This window comes from Toxotes jaculatrix, chromosome 13, assembly GCF_017976425.1.
Source record: "Toxotes jaculatrix isolate fToxJac2 chromosome 13, fToxJac2.pri, whole genome shotgun sequence".
Taxonomy (NCBI): domain Eukaryota; kingdom Metazoa; phylum Chordata; class Actinopteri; family Toxotidae; genus Toxotes; species Toxotes jaculatrix.
Genome location: NC_054406.1, coordinates 2,768,884 through 2,785,887, shown reverse-complemented (window position 1 = coordinate 2,785,887; position 17,004 = coordinate 2,768,884). Strand labels below are relative to the sequence as shown.

Sequence of the window (17,004 nt, the reverse complement as noted above, 5' to 3'; positions counted from 1 at the left end):
TCAAAAACAGTTTATGATGAAAAAGCTTCATCGTCGGATTTATTTTGTTAAAATCCAGACTCCATGGTACTGATGAGTGTATGATTACTTGTAATTGTAAAATACCCATCAGGTGTAAGGTGTTATTGTGTTCATAATCACTTTGAAAAAAAAAAGAAATATGTTCTCTGACAATTTGATTTACAGATGAAGGGTTATTGGAAACACAAAATAATTAGCCTTATGTAATTTGGAAATTGCAGCCATCCTAAGCATTTTGATAACAGTTATAACAAACATTGTCAGTATTTTGTTATTATGTAAAGCAAATGAACTCAAGCTGAGACTTTTGATGGCCTGCAGTCACCACAGTTTGAGTTTGACCACAGACGTGAGCTTAGTGGAACATAGTTATATTTAGCTGTAAATAAAGTGTAAGTGAAGAGCTGGTATAAACACTGCAGCATGACTATTTTAAGTAATTGGTCTAATTATATATTTGAAAAAAAAATGTGGATAGATTTTTTTTTTTAATATTTTAATAAAATGATTAGATTATATAGATTATTAAAAAAAGAGAAGTGAGCCAAATATCATTAGTGACCACATAGGTACAATGAATCATAAATACAGGATTCGTTTCACTTATTAAATTTAATTTAATTAAATCATCGTCTGGATTTTGACTTTAGCAGAGAGGCTATCGTGCAAACATCAAGTATCCCGCCCAAGCGGGATACTCCATACGGCGAAACAAGCACACTAAAACACGGAGGCGGGGTTAACAGTGGCTCAACCAATCACGGCCGGTCGTCTGAAGCGCCTACCAAAATAGTTCATTTTCAAATTCAAACGGCCGGAGACGGTGAAGGGATTGTAGGGAGACAAGATTCAGCGTTACTGAAGGTAAATGTTTTCATAAATAAAAGATAATAATTTCGTTTAGCCCAAATTGTAAGGGGAGTGTAACAAACCTCTGCTCAGAAACGATATAGATACGATTGATTTAGTAATGTAACGTAGCTATTTACCTTTTATGCTCAAGCTAACGGTAGTTAGCGTTAGTGATAACATGAACTTTGGCTGGTTGGTTTTACAGGGCTAACGGCTCTTCAGTCGAAGCTAATTTATATTTAACAAGTTCCTAGGCGAGACATCGTATGTCTGTGTTGATAAATATTAGGTTTGCTTATGTTTCAGCCCATGATTTCCGTTCTGGATGTATGGTAGCCCTCGCTATCACTCTTGAAAATAACCCAAGTTAGTTGTAAGTGACTGAGCACTAGCTAACCGATTATCTTTAGGTTAAGTGCTGAGTCCCGGTCCTGTCACCTGTATGCGACAAGGCCACTTTATTATGTTCGATTATTGTTATTTAAAGAAACTTTACCTGTACTGAAGCTGTTATTTTCGTCGACTTAGTATAACCTTAAACCGCACCCGTAGCTTCTGTGGAATACAGTTAATCCCAAATTTCCCAAAGGGATTAATAAAGTATATTCTATCTATCTATCTAGACCGAGATTAACGTTAACGTTGGGTTTTCTTTACATTTCTGAGAGTTTTGCTCTTCTGATGTTGTTTTGTACACGACCGGCGTAGCTCACCGTGCCCTAGCTCCAGTTTGTTCCTCTCATGTATTACCATTGTGTTGGAGTCACAGAGGTAAATATTATGATCTCAAAAAGAAAGCCCTAAAATAATATTCTGCCCACTGCAGGGAAACAATGATGGCAAGGTGACCAGGAATGATACATGTCCTTACTTAATGTATTTATGTTTATGTACGTGTGTGTAAAACTGATGCTTACCTCTGAGTCAAATGTAACAGTGATACATGATAGGCACAAAGTTGGCCTAACCATGCTCATGGTGAAGATAGTGTGATAGAAGAGTCGTCGCTTGAGATTTTGTTTGATTAGTCTGCTTTAATCATTATTCACTCTCAGCAGAGGATGTCCCGCTTGCCAGTTATGTCAAGCAAGAGGGTCCTTACAAGCAGCAGCAGCTCAGAGAATGGCCAAGACTTTGCGCCTGCTCAGGTTTGTATGAAAAATCAGTTATATCAGTCACTTCACCTTCTTTGTTATCATTGGCTTTTATTCTGCTACTCCACCTTAAGCTGCTCTGCATGTACTGAATGTGTACTATTCTGAAGCATTGATGTTTTTGCTTTTACCTCTGATGTTCAGCAAGTCAATGACAGGAGTAAACCATTGAGCTCATATAACAGACCTGGTAAACATGTATGTTAAAATAAAAATGTATTATAGGAGTTCGAAATGATTTTTTCTATAGCCCAAAAAAGTTGACATGCTGCTCTTGCTTAATGCTGTTGATGTTTTTGTGTTGACAGAAGAAGATTCGTAAGGACCCAGAACCTGTCAAATCACAGGCTGCAGCTACAATCATCGGTGGCAAGCGGCCTCCTGTCGCATCAACCAGGGCACCTCTTTGTAAGTCACTAGCTCAGACCTGAGTTTCAGAATCTTTCTGTGTTGTGCAGACATATTTTACATGCACTGTAAATTATTGCTCAGTAAAGCACTTTGCCTTTGTACGTGGAGGCAATTTCTCTTTCTCTTTTTTTGTCATTTTGTCGCATTATAAAGAATTTGAGGCCAGGTTTTGGGACTAATTCTTGCAAGGTGTAATTAAACACCTTATGTTTTTTTCAAGCTTGTGTATTTTTATTTATTTTTATTTTATTTTATTTTTTGATGTTCTTTTGTCCTATTATTAAACATTTAACTCTCTGTGAAACTTTGTCCCTCGTACAGCTAAGCCAGTCAGAGGTGTGAGAGCTGCCACTGTGGCTGTTGGTCCTTCCAGAGGTAAGGTGACCAGTCTGCTTGGCATTGGAGTAAACGAAATCTGCTAATTTTATTTTGTTAATTGCGGGGTCGCAGACATTGTGTTCAATATCCTTTACCTGGAGCAGTGACTGAGTATCACAGTTTAAGTTTAGACTAGGGCTGAACGATTTATCCTTTTCTGATCGAAATTGCGATTTCAGACAAGGCGATCACGTGATCGCCAAAGCTGCGTTTTCTTGCAGTGCACCTGACTTGACCCAGGATCTGCTGTGTCAACTAGTTTACACATCCATGCAGTCTCTCTACCTGCCGAGCTCACCAATCAGAAGCGGCATGCTGCTCGTGGACAGGTCACGCTAACGCAATCAGTGTAACCTGCTCCAACTGCTCATTCATTTCTGAAGTGGCTTCAGCTGGAGCAGAAGCGGAGTTAGGTGATTTAAACCCCGAGAAAAAAGGCACCTCGGTCATTTGGGAGTATTTCGGGTTTGAGACTGCAGACGTGCACCAGAAAAAGGTACTGTGCCAAACCTGCCGCGCCGAAGTTGCAACATCCAGCGGAAACACAACCAACTTATATCGACACCTGAAAATTCACCACAGGTATTTGCATGATGGAAAAGTCCGGTGAAGTGTCTCGCGAAACTGGTTCTGAGGCCCGCCGTAGCAAGCAACCTACGGTTACAGCATCTTTTACCAGCGTAACCCCGTTTGATAAGATTAGCCGAAGACACCGGGAGATAAGGCTGCTGGGCAAGATCGTTTGGTAATTGCTGAATTTAGGTTTTTTTTTTATCATTACTTAACTTTTTTGTAGTTATATTCGATTTTTTTGCCCTACTTTAAGTAAAGACAGTCAAAAATGGCTCATTTAGTTTTTCATTTGTAATAACTGATATTGATCAAGGACTTTATAGAATGTACATGCATGTTTCTTCTTAATAAATACATTTGAAATCAACTCTTAACTTTAGTTTTCATTCATTAGTGTTTTAATGATATGATGTATTTTTCTGTCATGTTTGTAAATGTTACTGTACATTGTGAATATTACACTGAAGCTTGATTTGAAGAAAATATGAATCAAATCAAAATCGCAATATCTGCCAGAAAAATTTGCAATTAGATCTTTTCCTAAAATCGTTCAGCCCTAGTTTAGACTGCATATATTATAGTTGGTGGTGAGAAAATTCAGAAATGCTTTGGGTTTGTCACAAGCACAAGGTGTTGTCAAGGTCATTGATGTGAGTAATATATGAGCATGTCTGTTCATCTTTATACATGGTTCTTTCCTACTTCTCTGCCTCATCAGGTGTCCTGAAACCATCCATAGCTTCAGCTGCAGCAAAGGAAGGCAACATGAAACAACCTGTTGTATCTGGTAGCACAAAAGCAGGTGAGAAATTAGCATCTTTTGCTGTGACATTTGTGACATGTCTGTGACAAGGCGTATGCAGAAAAGGCTTCACTTGTAAATAGAACTGTCACACCTGCTGATAATATGCTTGTTTACAGGTGGGGGCGGAGCCCCTAGACGGCAAGCCTGGGACCTGAAGGGCAAGGTCAGTGACATGGAAGGTAAAATCCGTAACTACCAGACCAAGGTGAAATCTGCCAACCAGGAGAATGAGGTTCTTAGAGGCTCGATGGTCCAAAGCCAAACCAGAATGTCTGAAATGGAGAAAGAGCTGGAGAGGCAGAGGAGCCAGATCAGGTGCGAGGGCCATTTCATTTGGGAAAAGAATTAAACATTGTGCTGTTATGTTTGCTTGTAATCTATTCAATTTCTTGTCTTTTTGCCAATTAAAGTACGTACGAGGAGGAAATGGAGGCACTGTCAACAGTCCGAGATGAGTTGGAGAAAGTGTCTAGTGATAAGAACACTCTTCAAAAAGAACTCTCCAACTTAGAGAGCAAGTACAAGGTCATGGAGACACTCCGAGACAGCCAGGAGACAGAGCTGCAGACTCTCAAGGTATAACGTCAGCTGCAAGACAGCAGATTGATTATTTGCTGTGTGGTATCATTACATTAACATCATTACATGCCACTGACAGACTAGACCTGCCAAGGGTCCATAACCCCCTTTGAATTATTGCAATACTGTACTTGTGGATTTATACAGGATTTTATTTTAGCAAATAACTAGGAATTTAACCAAAAAAGGACCTGTTGCGTTAAAGAGAAAACGGGATGGTGGTGATGGTGTGGAAGACCTTTAGTTGTTCTTTCCTTTCTCTCCAGATGAAGCTCTCAGTACAGGAGTCAACTCTGGCCCGCCTGCAGGTAACCCTTAGAGACACAGAGGAGGAGGTCCGCTGTCTCAAAGAGACTGTGGCCCAGCAGGAGGACGAGCTTCATGCCGGGGAAATGGAGCGCAGGCGGCTCCACAATACCATTCAGGAGCTCAAGGCAAGTTACCATGTTGGGTTACCATGCAGTACAGATCAGTGACAGCACCTTCAAAGGCCTTTCAGGTGTTCTGTGCTGGGTTAGCAGTTACCTTTCCTTTCCTGTTACGTTCTATAGAACTATATTACAGGAAATTTTGGTTCCTTCATTATTTTTCTACTTTGTGTTGTTAGCCCTTCACAGCCAAATCTGCAAACTTCTCTCTGGTAAATGAGACTAATTTGTCCGTCTCTTTTCTCATTCAGGGCAACATCAGGGTCTTTTGCAGAGTGCGCCCACTGGTGGGTGGAGGCCTCAGCAAGCACATTCAGGTCCCAGCCAGTGACAACAAGATGATAACACTGGCCAAAACAGAGGAGGTGAGAATCCTCTGAATCCCGTGTCTCTCAAAGGCATGTTTGTAGTTAGGGAAGTGTTTTATAGCAGGTGTCATCCAGTGTCTGCGATGTATGTACCAGAAAATAACATTATAGAAAGGAAAAACGGCAGTAACTAAATCGGTTGGATGCCAAACTCATCGTAATGTTTTGCTCAATTCTGCTTTTCAGTCTCACACAGGCAAAACTGCAGACACTCAGAAGAATTATAACTTCAGTTTCGACAGGGTGTTTGGGCCCCAGGCTTCACAACAGGAGGTAAACAATATAAACGTGTAACACAATTTACTACTTGAAAAACAATCTTCACATTATGAGGAATAAACACCAACAGTGTTTCATTCCTTTATGTATTTTTGTTTTGTCCAGACAAAGCATGAATTTTCAGAGTTTGTCACTGTGTTTTCAGGTCTTTGAAGAGATCTCGCTGCTGGTGCAGTCGGCATTGGACGGTTATAACGTCTGCTGCTTCGCCTATGGCCAGACAGGAAGTGGAAAGACATACACCATGGAGGGAGGCGAGTTTGATGAGGCCAGGGGTGTGATTCCCAGAGCCGTGCAGCAAATCTTCAAAGCAGCAGAGAAACTGGGAGCACAAGGCTGGGAGGTCAGTGTGTGTTGTCGTGTGAGTGAGTACATACAGGGCAGGAGGTAATCGGGTTCAAAATAAGATTTCTACTACATTCTGAAAAGAAAATGGATATTTTTCTCTACATAAAATGCTTTAACAGTTAGACATAAATTCTTAATTTCAACCTTTACTGTGTTAGATGTTTTGTTTTGCTAACACAAAAAAGCTGGAGTCCATACATTTCACACTACAAATGTTTATTTCCTATGTGCACTCAGTGATTCTGCCATGTATGTTTCTAAATGTGGAGGTGATGTGATAATACAATGGAGCTATTCCTCTGTTTTACCATAGTTCACCTTCACAGCAAGTTTTGTTGAAATCTACAATGAGACCCTGCGAGACCTCCTCTACACCGGCAAGGCCAGCAAGAGGCCCGAGCATGAGATCCGAAAGTCAGCCAGCAACGAGGTGACGATCACCAACCTCACCTATGAAAACGTCTCCAACGAGGACCAGGTACGGCAGGCAGATGTCTGAGTGGCTTAAATCACATGATGGTCTGCAATATACCCTGCATCTTTAAAAAAATATATAAATGAAATAAAATAGTAACCATGTATTAAAGATTGCAGTAAATCACAGCAGAGTTTAGAAACATTTTAAAGTAAAAGGTCTCTGTTCCTGTCCAGGTTCTTGGTCTGATTGCTCTGGCCAATCAGAATCGCTCCACAGCGCAGACAGCCCAGAACGACCGCTCATCTCGCTCCCATTCAGTCTTCCAGCTGGATATCGAGGGAGTGAACACTGGCAGGGACGTCAAATGCAAGTGTGAGTATAATCCCAGTGATTATGGCAGGATCAGACCTGTGGTTTCACTTGTCCATTTAGGATATCATCAGTTCTGTTAGCAGTGGAAACAGTTTGGGTCTTATGACTCCACATTAATGTTGTTGTTTTTTGTTTGTTTTTTTGTGTGTGTGTGTGTATAGCCACTCTGTGCCTTGTGGACTTGGCTGGTAGCGAGCGAATGGTGAAGAGTCAGTCTCAGGGTGAGCGCTTCAAAGAGATGACCGCCATCAACGGCTCCCTGTCCAACCTGGGCATCGTCATCACTGCACTGGCTAACAAGGTCTGTAAGCAGGAGCCTGGATAAGAACAGCAGTGCTGAGAGTCTGCAGCTTCAGAGAAGCCTTAGATAAATGGTTTATTTACACCCTGGTTTGTCGATGACAGCGTCTAAATTCTGTTTATTTTTGTTTAATATAAGTTGTTTATGTTCCAGGAGAGCTATGTTCCATACAGAAACTCCAAGCTCACCTACCTTCTGCAGGGCTGCTTGGGAGGAAACAGCAAAACGTGAGTTCTTCATCAACATAGTTTCCCAAAGTTACCTCTGAAATTTGGCAGAGAAGTTATGACTTAACCATCTTTCTGCTGTGCTTAGAATCTAACCCAGGTTACATTTATTTAGGAATGAACACGGAGTTATTTTATCCTTGTGAGTTTATTTATGTTGATTGTGTTTCTCATCCCAGTCTGATGTTTGTGAACATCGCCCCAGAGACTGACAGCTTTGGGGAAACCCTCAACTCCTTGAGGTTTGCCAGCAAGGTCAGTGGCATCTATGGTTTTAATATCTGTTCTTGATGAGATGGATGGTAAATGACATGATATGGAACTGCAGATAAAGTGAATTTCAACATAACATTAAAACTTGTGTTTATATACTAATCATGTAATATAATCTTATCAATGTCACATTCAGATTTTTGACATGAATGTTTTGTGCTTGCTGTCTTTACAGGTGAATGACTGTGTTATTGGGACTGCAAGTGCCAACAGGAAGTAGAGTGAAACTCTTGAAAAGACAAAAAAAAAAAATCTTTTGTTGTTAATATTTTACCATTATGGTCTGAGCAGGAAATTTTTAGTTTCCTGAGTCTTTTACTTACATTGTGCTGTTGGCACACACACTGCTGTGCTGTCATTAAAAACCAAAATCCTTTTGTATAATCTCAGGGCCTTGATTAGTGATCACTAATAGGGGCTTTTAGAAATGCTTACACTTGCTATATTACAATGCTATATGAATCAAGTGGGTGTGTACATATGCATATTTCTATTCAGGTGTTTTTTTTTTTTTGTTTTTTTTTTTTACGGTTCTTAAGAATTCTTGACTAATAAGGTAATTCTTTTATCTACATTAGGCTAAATGTGTTGTGTATAACTTAACCAGTCATTGTGTATACTCATACTATCTTTTTTTCTTTTTATGATACATTTTTGGTCATACCTGGTCATTGCTATTTTATTTTTCTGTCTTTACTCTGGCCCACAGTGCTGAAAAAATAAAGACATTCAGTAGATGGGCTGCTTGTACTTCCTGTGCTGCTGTATGTTTATTTCTATCTATCTACTGCTTCCATAAACATAAAACACATTGCGGCTGATCTTGTGTACATTACTGATGGTGACTTTCCAATGTATATTACTGTGTTTCACATTTTTGTTTTCGTTTGTTTTCATTTCATCCAGGCAAATTAGTTATTGTTTGTTCCATTGTATGAAAATCAAGTTTCAGCGACTTTTCCAGTAAATTTGTTTTGTGATAAATCCATCAGAGTGAATATCCTGTTACCTTTATTTCAGATTTAAGTTGCTTAGGATGGTAAACTTCATTGCCATGAGTTATATTTACAGAGCTGCCCTGGAGGACAGGCAACAGGGTTAAGAGAGGCTGGTTCTTTATATGAAAGAGGCAACAGATGGATGTTCAGTGTTTCTGTGCTGCTTTTCAGTTATTTGTAGGACTAAAAAGATTTAAGGAGATTGATGGCAGTTAAATATGGAGCATTATTCAAAATGCCCTCAGTTGTTTATTAGGTACATGTGGCTAAAAGTTATGCAGTCAACTACAACAGTACTGTAGTTAAGCCTCATTCATGAAGGTTATAGTGTTCGTTATGAACAAATCCTCTCAGCTGTTCTAAAACCACTGGAAACCACAGCCTCCTGTACTGAGACTTATAGAGAAGCACTGGTTTGACTGATCGTTTTGGAGGCTGTGACTACAGAAAGGTGTTTCTGTTATTCAGCCTACCAACACTGATATGGACGGGGTGGACAAAATAACAGAAACATGTCCCTGTAACACCCTGCAGTTAAACAGCACCACAAACTGCAGCCTCCTAAATGAACCAAACACTGAATCAACACTTCTGTAAAACTGTAACAACACACACTGAACATTATGGCCTTCATGAAGGAGGATTCACTGCTGGATGAGCTGTAGCTGCATGTTCCTAATAAACTGACAACTAAAAGCACATTTACAGAGTATGTCAGTTATCAATGTGAAAATGTCTTATTTATTTACGTACTTATTTTAATGTTATATAAATATGAGTAAAAGTCACTGTATATTTAAATGTATGGGTTTTTTGTTGTTGGTTTTTTCCCGTCATATTATTTATTAAATTTCTTTTCTGTCGGCCAAAGTCTGGCTCGCCTGTCTGGAACCCAGTTAAAGGCGCCGCGTCGCTGTCTGCCGCTGCAGAGATCAGATGCGAAGAACATTTTTTTAACAATGCTCCTCAAACTTCGGGGCCTGGGTGAACGGGCCGGACACGGCGCCTTCAGCTCGGCCGGAGACTGCACTCCGACGGGCTGCTCTGCCATCTGAAGCGGTGAGTTTAACGTCGGCTGCGGCTCATGGGGTTGTTTTTATTTATTTATTTATTTATTTTAATAGCCAGCCGTGGGAGCTAGCTAGCAGGCTAGCGTCACATCTGTAACGGCATGATTTTCAGAGTGTGAAGCAAATGCAACTGTTTGTGTGTGTGTGTGTGTGTGTGTCTGCTGTGAGGAGGGAGAGGACCAGCATCCACAACAACGCCAGCTGCGTTTACGATCAACAGCTTCTTCTTTTTTTTGTGAGCTTATCAACTAAAACTGTGTCTGTGCTCCAGCTGTTGATTTTCCTCACGCACAGCAACAGAAAGTGGTTCACGTGTGGATGTGATGAGGACATTTTCTGTTGAGTAATGGTTTGACATGTGCAGCTTTAGATTTCTGTCAGTAACAAACTGACAGCAGCGTTACCGAGAGCCTCCTTATTACCGTGACTCTGCTGTCAGGGGCTGATATAACACACATGATGCAGGCGCACATGCACAGAGACAGGCTGGGACTGAGGTCTCACAAAGACCTCGAATGGACTGTGGAGGTTCTCAGTCGCACGAAGCTGCCTCAAGTTAACTGTCCTTAAATGAAGAGTCTCATCTAACGCGGCCAATCAAGTCAGCTGCTGCCCTGATTGGCCGCTGTTGTCCCTGCTCCTGCATCTGATGAAGAACAAAGATGTGATTACACAATAAAGCATCACACTTACTTTGCAGTATTCATAAAGCGGAGTCGCTTTACTGGTTGAGAATTAGTCAGGGTGAGAAATAACCCAGTTATAACCCAGGTAAATCAGTTTTTTAATTTAATAAAAATTAAAGTCCCCCTAATAAGAATTTAACCTATAAGCACAGTAAAATGTAGTAGCAATCAAATAAAAGGACATTTCAAGTGTTTATTGTGCTATATTGTCATTCATTGTCCATTTATAAAGTAGCTCTCTGTAGAAATTCAGCTCAATTAATCTGCCAAAACTGGGAGTCATGAAAGTTTTTCTGCCCACCCAGATGCAGTCCCTGCCCATGGAAGTGGGCAGCAGCAGCAGCTCAGCTCCCAGCGACACACCTGGCTCGATGGTACAGGTGTGCTTCCCCAGCGCTCAGGCCTCGGTGCTGGACAGCCTGAACCGGCAGAGAGAGGACGGCAGGCTCTGTGACCTCTCCATCCACGTCCAGGGACAAGTCTTCAAGGCTCACCGCTGCGTCCTGGCCGCATCCTCGCCCTACTTCCACGACCAGGTGGGAGTGGTGTGCTGTCATAGTATACAGAATACTGAGACACAATAATGAAGATCACTATAGATTCAAAGGGAGATAGTTGACTTGATTAGACTTTGGGGATATGACTCTTCAGTTCTTCAGATGGGAGAGTAGGACTTGGGGAGTGTATTGAATGTATTATTGTGGTATATTGTTCTCCATCCATCTCCAGGTAGTACTGAAGAACATGTCCACAGTCTCCATCCCGGCGGTGATGGACCCGCTGGCGTTTGAGAGCGTGCTGAGCTGTGCTTACACCGGGCAGCTCCGCATGCTACGAGACGACATCGTTAACTACCTCACGGTGGGCAGCGTCCTGCAGATGTGGCACATCGTGGACAAATGCACCGAGCTGCTGAAGGAGGGCCGAGCTGCAGCTGGAGGAGGGAGCAGTGGAGGAGGGGGCGTTCAGGACATAGCCGGTGAGGGAGGAGGTGCTGGGTCAGCTAACCCCGGGTGTAGCAGCAGCAACCCTGACGGCGGCGCAGCCGGTGGTAACGAAGCTGGTGGCGATGGTGGTGTTGGTGGTGGTCAGCCCCAGGTCGTGGGGTCCAACGAGCCCCAGCGCACCTCCCAACCTCCCAGCCGCCCGTCAGTGAGTGAGAGCCAGTCCCCCAGCAGCACCAACTACTTCAGCCCCAGAGACGGGAGCAGTTTTGGGGGAAGCGGTGCGGCCGCAGCTGGGGCTTCAGTGGACGGAGGCGGGGCTAGCAACACCCCCAGCTACTGCACCCCATCAGGAGGAGAGGAGGCCTTTCTTATTGAGGAAGAGGAGGAGGAGGTAGAGGAGGAAGAGGAGGAGGTGTTGTACCATCAAAGGAAGAGAGGAAGAGGAGGAGGCAGCGGGAGGAGGAAGAAAATGAGCTCAGTGTCAGAGCAGGAAGTCGGGGTCAGTGACAGCTTTGGTGTGTCGTCCTATCAGGTGAGAGTCCAACAGTCTGAGCAACAGATGCTTTTAATTCATCTAAAAACCTTTTTCCTTCCATTCCACTTTTAAAACACATAAAAATCTGTTGTGTTTTCAAGCTGCTTGTCTTTGATCCTCAAAAGCTGATATTCTTAAAATGTGAAGTTTCCACCGATAACAAAGACCAGATGTCGTATGATGACTGTAGGATGGCGAGGACTCAACGGTGCCGCCATCGCAGAAGCGTCCCACCTACAGCCAGCCCAGCATCATGCCTCGTAAACAGTGGGTGGTGGTGAAAACCGAACGCTCGGAGGACGACGACCTCATCGTAGTGTCCGGGGAGGAGGGAGGAGACGAGGAGGAGGACGAGGACGAGAGGGAGGTGGAGCTGGCCAGAGCGAGGGAGAGAAGCGACTTCAACATCTCCAACGTCAGGAGCCTTTCAGCTGAGCTGGGAGGCAGAGCTGAGAATGACATGGACTCGCAGGTGAGCTGAAAGGACACTTTAAAGACGCTGTGTGGACAACGTTTATGTGTTTACAGCATCTTTCAAAGTTTTCTGCTTTTAAATAGAAAAATGTCTCAGGCCTGATGAAAACCAGTGCAGCGTCTTGTTTTTTGTGCCACCACAAGAGAGCGCCAAAGTTCAACAACAAGCCTCAAACTGAGGCAACGTCTTCTTCTTCAGGTGCAACAGAAACACAGCTGTCTGAATGTGGGTGATGTGTAAAGGAAATATAATTTATTAAACTCCTGCCTGCAGCTTTTCTCGTTGTATGGATGCATATATGAATCTGCTGCACCGTCTACTGAGGAATATTGTGTGAAATACCATTTGCAGTTTTGCAAAGTGTCCTGATGCCACAGGTCCATCTAAAGTCTCCTCTCCCTGTCTGTCTCCAGATGGAGTACTGCCAGTCCTCAGAAGACTACCTCAAGTTCGAAGGCAGTTTAATGGACCAGACGTTAGCTCAGCACCTTCATGACAGCGCTGCGGGTCAGAGCCAGAGTGCTAACCATGCTGTCTCAGCGCTGCTGGGCCAGGTTCAGTCTGCAGCCACAGCCCGGGCCCAGCTTTTGCCCCTGGACATGCAGGGGAACCAGATCCTCCTCTACAGCCAGGCCTCTGGACTCTCTCTGGACGCTGCTGTCCCGCCTTTGGGGATGGCAGGTGGTATGATCGGGGCAGCCTCTTTCAAAGGTCCCAGTCTGGAGCACGGAGCGGTCCACCTGTCGGTGCAGGGCGGCTTGGGGGTGGATGGCATGGACAGCGGGGGGATTGGAGGTGGAAGTGGCAGCGGTGGCAGCAACAGCAGCTCCGGGGGTTCAGGGAAGGTGTTTATGTGCCACTGTGGTAAGACCTTCACCCACAAGAGCATGAGGGATCGCCACATCAACATGCACCTGGATCTGAGGCCTTTCCACTGCCCTGTCTGTGCCAAGAAGTTCAAGATGAAGCATCACCTCACAGAGCACATGAAGACGCACACGGGCCTGAAGCCGTACGACTGCCTCGGCTGCGGCAAGAAGTTCATGTGGCGCGACAGCTTCATGAGGCACCGCTCGCACTGCGAGAGGCGCGGCGGGCTGGGGGAGAGCGGGGAGGGTGGGAGCGGTGGTGAGGGAGGGAGAAGAGGGGGAGCGGCAGGTGAGGATGGGCCGGATCTGATTTCCTCCCCTCACCTCCTCCTGTCTGCAGGTGAGGGTGGACAGGGTAATATTCTGGGAGGAGGAGGAGGGAGAGGAGGAGTGTCTGTTTCTTCTCCACTTCTTTCCGGCGCTGTTCTGTCGCCGCAGCACGGCGGCGTCTCAGCCACAGGAAGTAGCGGCAGTAACAACAGCGTAAGTAACAGCGGCAGCGCCGCTCTGAGCAGCAGCGTGGCGGCCACGGGGGCGCTGCTCGGGATCGTCTCTCAGAGTCCAGGTCAGGGACCCGGGATGTTCGGTGGTCTGGGGCTGGGTCGAAGTGTGTGTGATGAAGACGTGTGTGAAGTCAGTGCCAATGAAAGTAGCGTGACTTAAACCAAAAGTGTGTGTTAAATCCAACGGGCGCCTCGAGGTGAGAGAACATCCGAGCTCCTGGTTCCTGTCGCTGCTCTGGAAATGTTGTAAACTTTGTTCCTCTGAAACACTTTAGCTGCCAACACTCAGCAGGAAGTGAGCACTTTGTCCAGAACAGGGAAAACAGGTGAGGCTCCCGTTGGACACACGACCTAAAGAACCTGTAGGTGTTTACAGAAAGATGGGCGACTGTTGTGGTGTGAAGTTTCTCTGACAGACTTCTGGTTCTGCCGATTCTGTCTGAAGTTCTTGTTCCGCAGAGACTTTGGGAACTTGCTTCCGAAAAAGTGGCCTCATAAAAAAAACACGGACCTTTTGTCTCAGTGAGTAAGCTATTGTTTTAAATATCTAAGATGTTACTAAAGTTTTATTTTTTTTTGGTTCTGCAGGAGAATGTGTGCTGGTCGAGAGGAAACCAAAAACGAAAAGACAGTGCTTCACTAACTGTTACCTTCTGTAACATTATAGTATCAGTAGAGTAGAAAAATGGCTGTTTGAATTTGCTGTGATTTTCTGCAGTATTGTATTGTGATTTATTGCTGTAACCAGATTTTTAAAAAAAACACAAAACTGCGAGAGAATAATACAAATGAAGGAAAAGATGAGATTTACGTAGTGAAACCTGAAAATAGGCACAAGGATTTAAACAGATCTCGAAGCATCGTGGCTCATGAAGCTCACTGTGAAACTTTCGAAGACGCAAACTTTGCAGATTTGTGTTTTTTTTTTTTTTTTTTAAGTCCTCACATCAGCAGCGATTCATCTTTTCTTGCCTCAGTGCCCCGTGTGAACAACTGTCAGCACTGCCATGTTGTTTTAGATGAAACTACGGTGCGATCCTGGATTATAGTTACGGCACAATCATTTCTCCTCATCACACAGGAAGCCTGACAGATCCCCGACACGTGTACAGGGAAGGATATTTACCCGACAGGAACACTCTGTCTTTCAGCTGCTTACTCATTTGCCAGTTTTGCTGCTGTTACCTGCTTTCACTTTCTTATGTTACTGTTCACAGAGTTCTCATACTTAAAGGAGTATATTATTCTTACTGTAAATATATAGAGATATATGTCACCAGACCTGTAACAAATACTAACTTTAAGTACTGATGCATATGACGCCGTCTGGTTTTGCTTTGGAAGGACTTGATCAGTTGTAGAGAAGGTTTTTGAAAGTGTTCCACGCCGAGTTTCCCAAAATCGATCTTATCCTTTGGTGAATCTCTTCACCAAGTATGAAGGAGGTTTGGGGAAACCTGGTGACTGTAGATGGCAATTTTATCTAAGCTATACAGTGTATAGTGTGAATACCTCCTCTGAATGGTAGAGTTTAGTCAAGTTATGGACCCAAATGAAAAGAAAACATTTTTCTGTAGCTGTTACACACAAAAAAAGTCACATACTTGTTTTATTCTTTTTACTTGACAACATTTCGTTATGAACAGCTCACTCCATTTCATTTCCTCCTTTGTGTGGAATCACTGGTCTTTAGATTCCAGTATTTTCCTCTGGTGGCTTTTTCCTTCTTGCAGTAATTTTAAAAGCATCATAGCATCGTGCAGGTCCTGACCTCCCACACGTTTTTATTCTTTTTTCCCTCTTAGGTCGCATTTACCAGCAGTGGTTTTGGCTTTGGTCTCACACCCGTCTTTGCTTTGGTCCTGGATGTGAATGGGAATAAAAATGTTCCAGGTACGTTGTTGTGAAAAAGGCACCAGTTTGAAACACGAGCTAAAGGCTGGTTTGGTTCAAATGGCAAAGTTTTCTGATAAATCCAGATCGACAGAGAAAGATTTAAAAAATAAAATCCGATAACAACCCAAAAATGAATTAATCAGTAAAATAACCTGTAATAAAAACCCTAGTAGTAGTAGCCGTGTTTTACCACTGCTGGATAAATGTTAGCAGACTGTGTCGGTGCCAGTTTTCCTTGTGGGAGTTCAGAGCTTCAAGTTCATCTTTGTTTACTCACAATAAAACAAAAATGAACTTTTTGCTTGATTTGATTGAATTTGACTGTTGAAATGTGACCTCACAGTTTTTATTTTACAGTTCTCCACTTTACTCAAACACCATGTTCTGTTCTGGACCCTGGTTAAAATACACTGTTAGTTCTGTGCTGTATCTACACTGGGACTGCTGAAGTTACAGGATAGTATCAGTACTGTGTGATGCATTTAGGGACCAAACTGAACATGTACTGGTACAACTACTGAACAGACACACTGACGGGGGTAATACACTGCAGACTGTGCACAGTATAAATACTTTGCTGCCTTTGGTTTTTCCAGTTGTGTTTGTTAAAGTTTGTAAAATGTTGTTAAATGTGAGACATTTAAGGTTCATGTGCCTTTACCAGCTCGTTGACCTGCTCGTTTGTCACTAATTATTTACATATCTTACTTATTCTAAAAAAAAAAAAAACATACTGATTACTGATTCATCTGCTTTAACAGAAAAACTATGGAATTCAACAAAATATTTTGCAATTCAAGGAAAACATGGGTTAATAAAGAGGAAAAATATATAATTTGTGATAAAATAAGTCAAGCGGCTTTTGTTCTGATGCTCACTGATCAGTACTCAGACGTGTGCCCCCTGTGGTCACAGCTGGTACTGCTATAAAAGATGAACATGATTTAAACCAGTTTGTTTATGAAGCTGTGCAGCTGCATTATTGTCTCAGTCCAATGTCTAACATAATTTAACCAAATCAAACTGCTTCGGTGCTTCCCGTGTAGCTGCAGCACAGGACGGTTAGTGGAGGAATAAATATCACACGTGACCTCTCTGCCATTTCACCTGTCTTTAGAGATGTTTTACATTTCCACTCACATGAAGCAAAGCTGTGGAGGCTCGGACTGTCTTACCTTCTGTGAAGGTTGGGTTTGGGTATTTTTATATGCAGGTTTGACTGGAGCTGGATCCGAGTG

At 43.1% G+C, this 17,004-nt stretch overlaps 2 protein-coding genes across 4 annotated transcripts; both read left to right on the top strand.

Moving 5' to 3' along the window:
• Window positions 1-838: 838 nt before the first annotated feature.
• kifc1 (kinesin family member C1) lies at window positions 839-8,537 on the top strand. Of its 2 annotated transcripts, none has more exons than XM_041053480.1 (17): window positions 839-885; window positions 1,929-2,021; window positions 2,336-2,435; window positions 2,760-2,813; window positions 4,108-4,191; window positions 4,311-4,509; window positions 4,605-4,770; window positions 5,040-5,207; window positions 5,453-5,566; window positions 5,756-5,842; window positions 5,994-6,191; window positions 6,510-6,674; window positions 6,848-6,986; window positions 7,148-7,287; window positions 7,441-7,514; window positions 7,694-7,769; window positions 7,963-8,537. In XM_041053480.1, exons 2-17 carry the CDS (start codon window positions 1,935-1,937, stop codon window positions 8,005-8,007), a joined length of 1,896 nt encoding a protein of 631 aa, XP_040909414.1. In that variant the 5' UTR covers window positions 839-885; window positions 1,929-1,934; the 3' UTR covers window positions 8,008-8,537. The 2 variants fall into 2 exon arrangements, with proteins under 2 accessions (XP_040909414.1, XP_040909415.1); XM_041053481.1 differs by having other exon boundaries at window positions 844-885; window positions 1,932-2,021.
• A 1,187-nt stretch (window positions 8,538-9,724) lies between these two features.
• On the top strand, window positions 9,725-16,714 carry zbtb22b (zinc finger and BTB domain containing 22b). Of its 2 annotated transcripts, XR_005895161.1 has the most exons (6): window positions 9,725-9,844; window positions 10,847-11,077; window positions 11,271-12,020; window positions 12,214-12,495; window positions 12,912-14,392; window positions 15,676-16,714. XR_005895161.1 is itself a non-coding variant. In XM_041053471.1 (5 exons), exons 2-5 carry the CDS (start codon window positions 10,847-10,849, stop codon window positions 14,028-14,030), a joined length of 2,382 nt encoding a protein of 793 aa, XP_040909405.1. In that variant the 5' UTR covers window positions 9,725-9,844; the 3' UTR covers window positions 14,031-16,714. The 2 variants fall into 2 exon arrangements, 1 of the variants encoding a protein (XP_040909405.1); XM_041053471.1 differs by having other exon boundaries at window positions 12,912-16,714.
• The last annotated feature ends 290 nt before the right edge of the window (window positions 16,715-17,004 follow it).

Bases quoted from the DNA above. Each gene is read 5' to 3' on its own strand.
- kifc1 (XM_041053480.1), top strand. From the start codon at position 1,935: ATGTCCCGCTTGCCAGTTATGTCAAGCAAGAGGGTCCTTACAAGCAGC. The intron at 6,987-7,147 runs GTGAGTATAATC...GTGTGTGTATAG, and splicing joins CAGGGACGTCAAATGCAAGT to CCACTCTGTGCCTTGTGGAC. The intron at 7,288-7,440 runs GTCTGTAAGCAG...TTTATGTTCCAG, and splicing joins TCACTGCACTGGCTAACAAG to GAGAGCTATGTTCCATACAG.
- zbtb22b (XM_041053471.1), top strand. From the start codon at position 10,847: ATGCAGTCCCTGCCCATGGAAGTGGGCAGCAGCAGCAGCTCAGCTCCC. The intron at 11,078-11,270 runs GTGGGAGTGGTG...ATCCATCTCCAG, and splicing joins CGCCCTACTTCCACGACCAG to GTAGTACTGAAGAACATGTC. The intron at 12,021-12,213 runs GTGAGAGTCCAA...TGATGACTGTAG, and splicing joins TTGGTGTGTCGTCCTATCAG to GATGGCGAGGACTCAACGGT.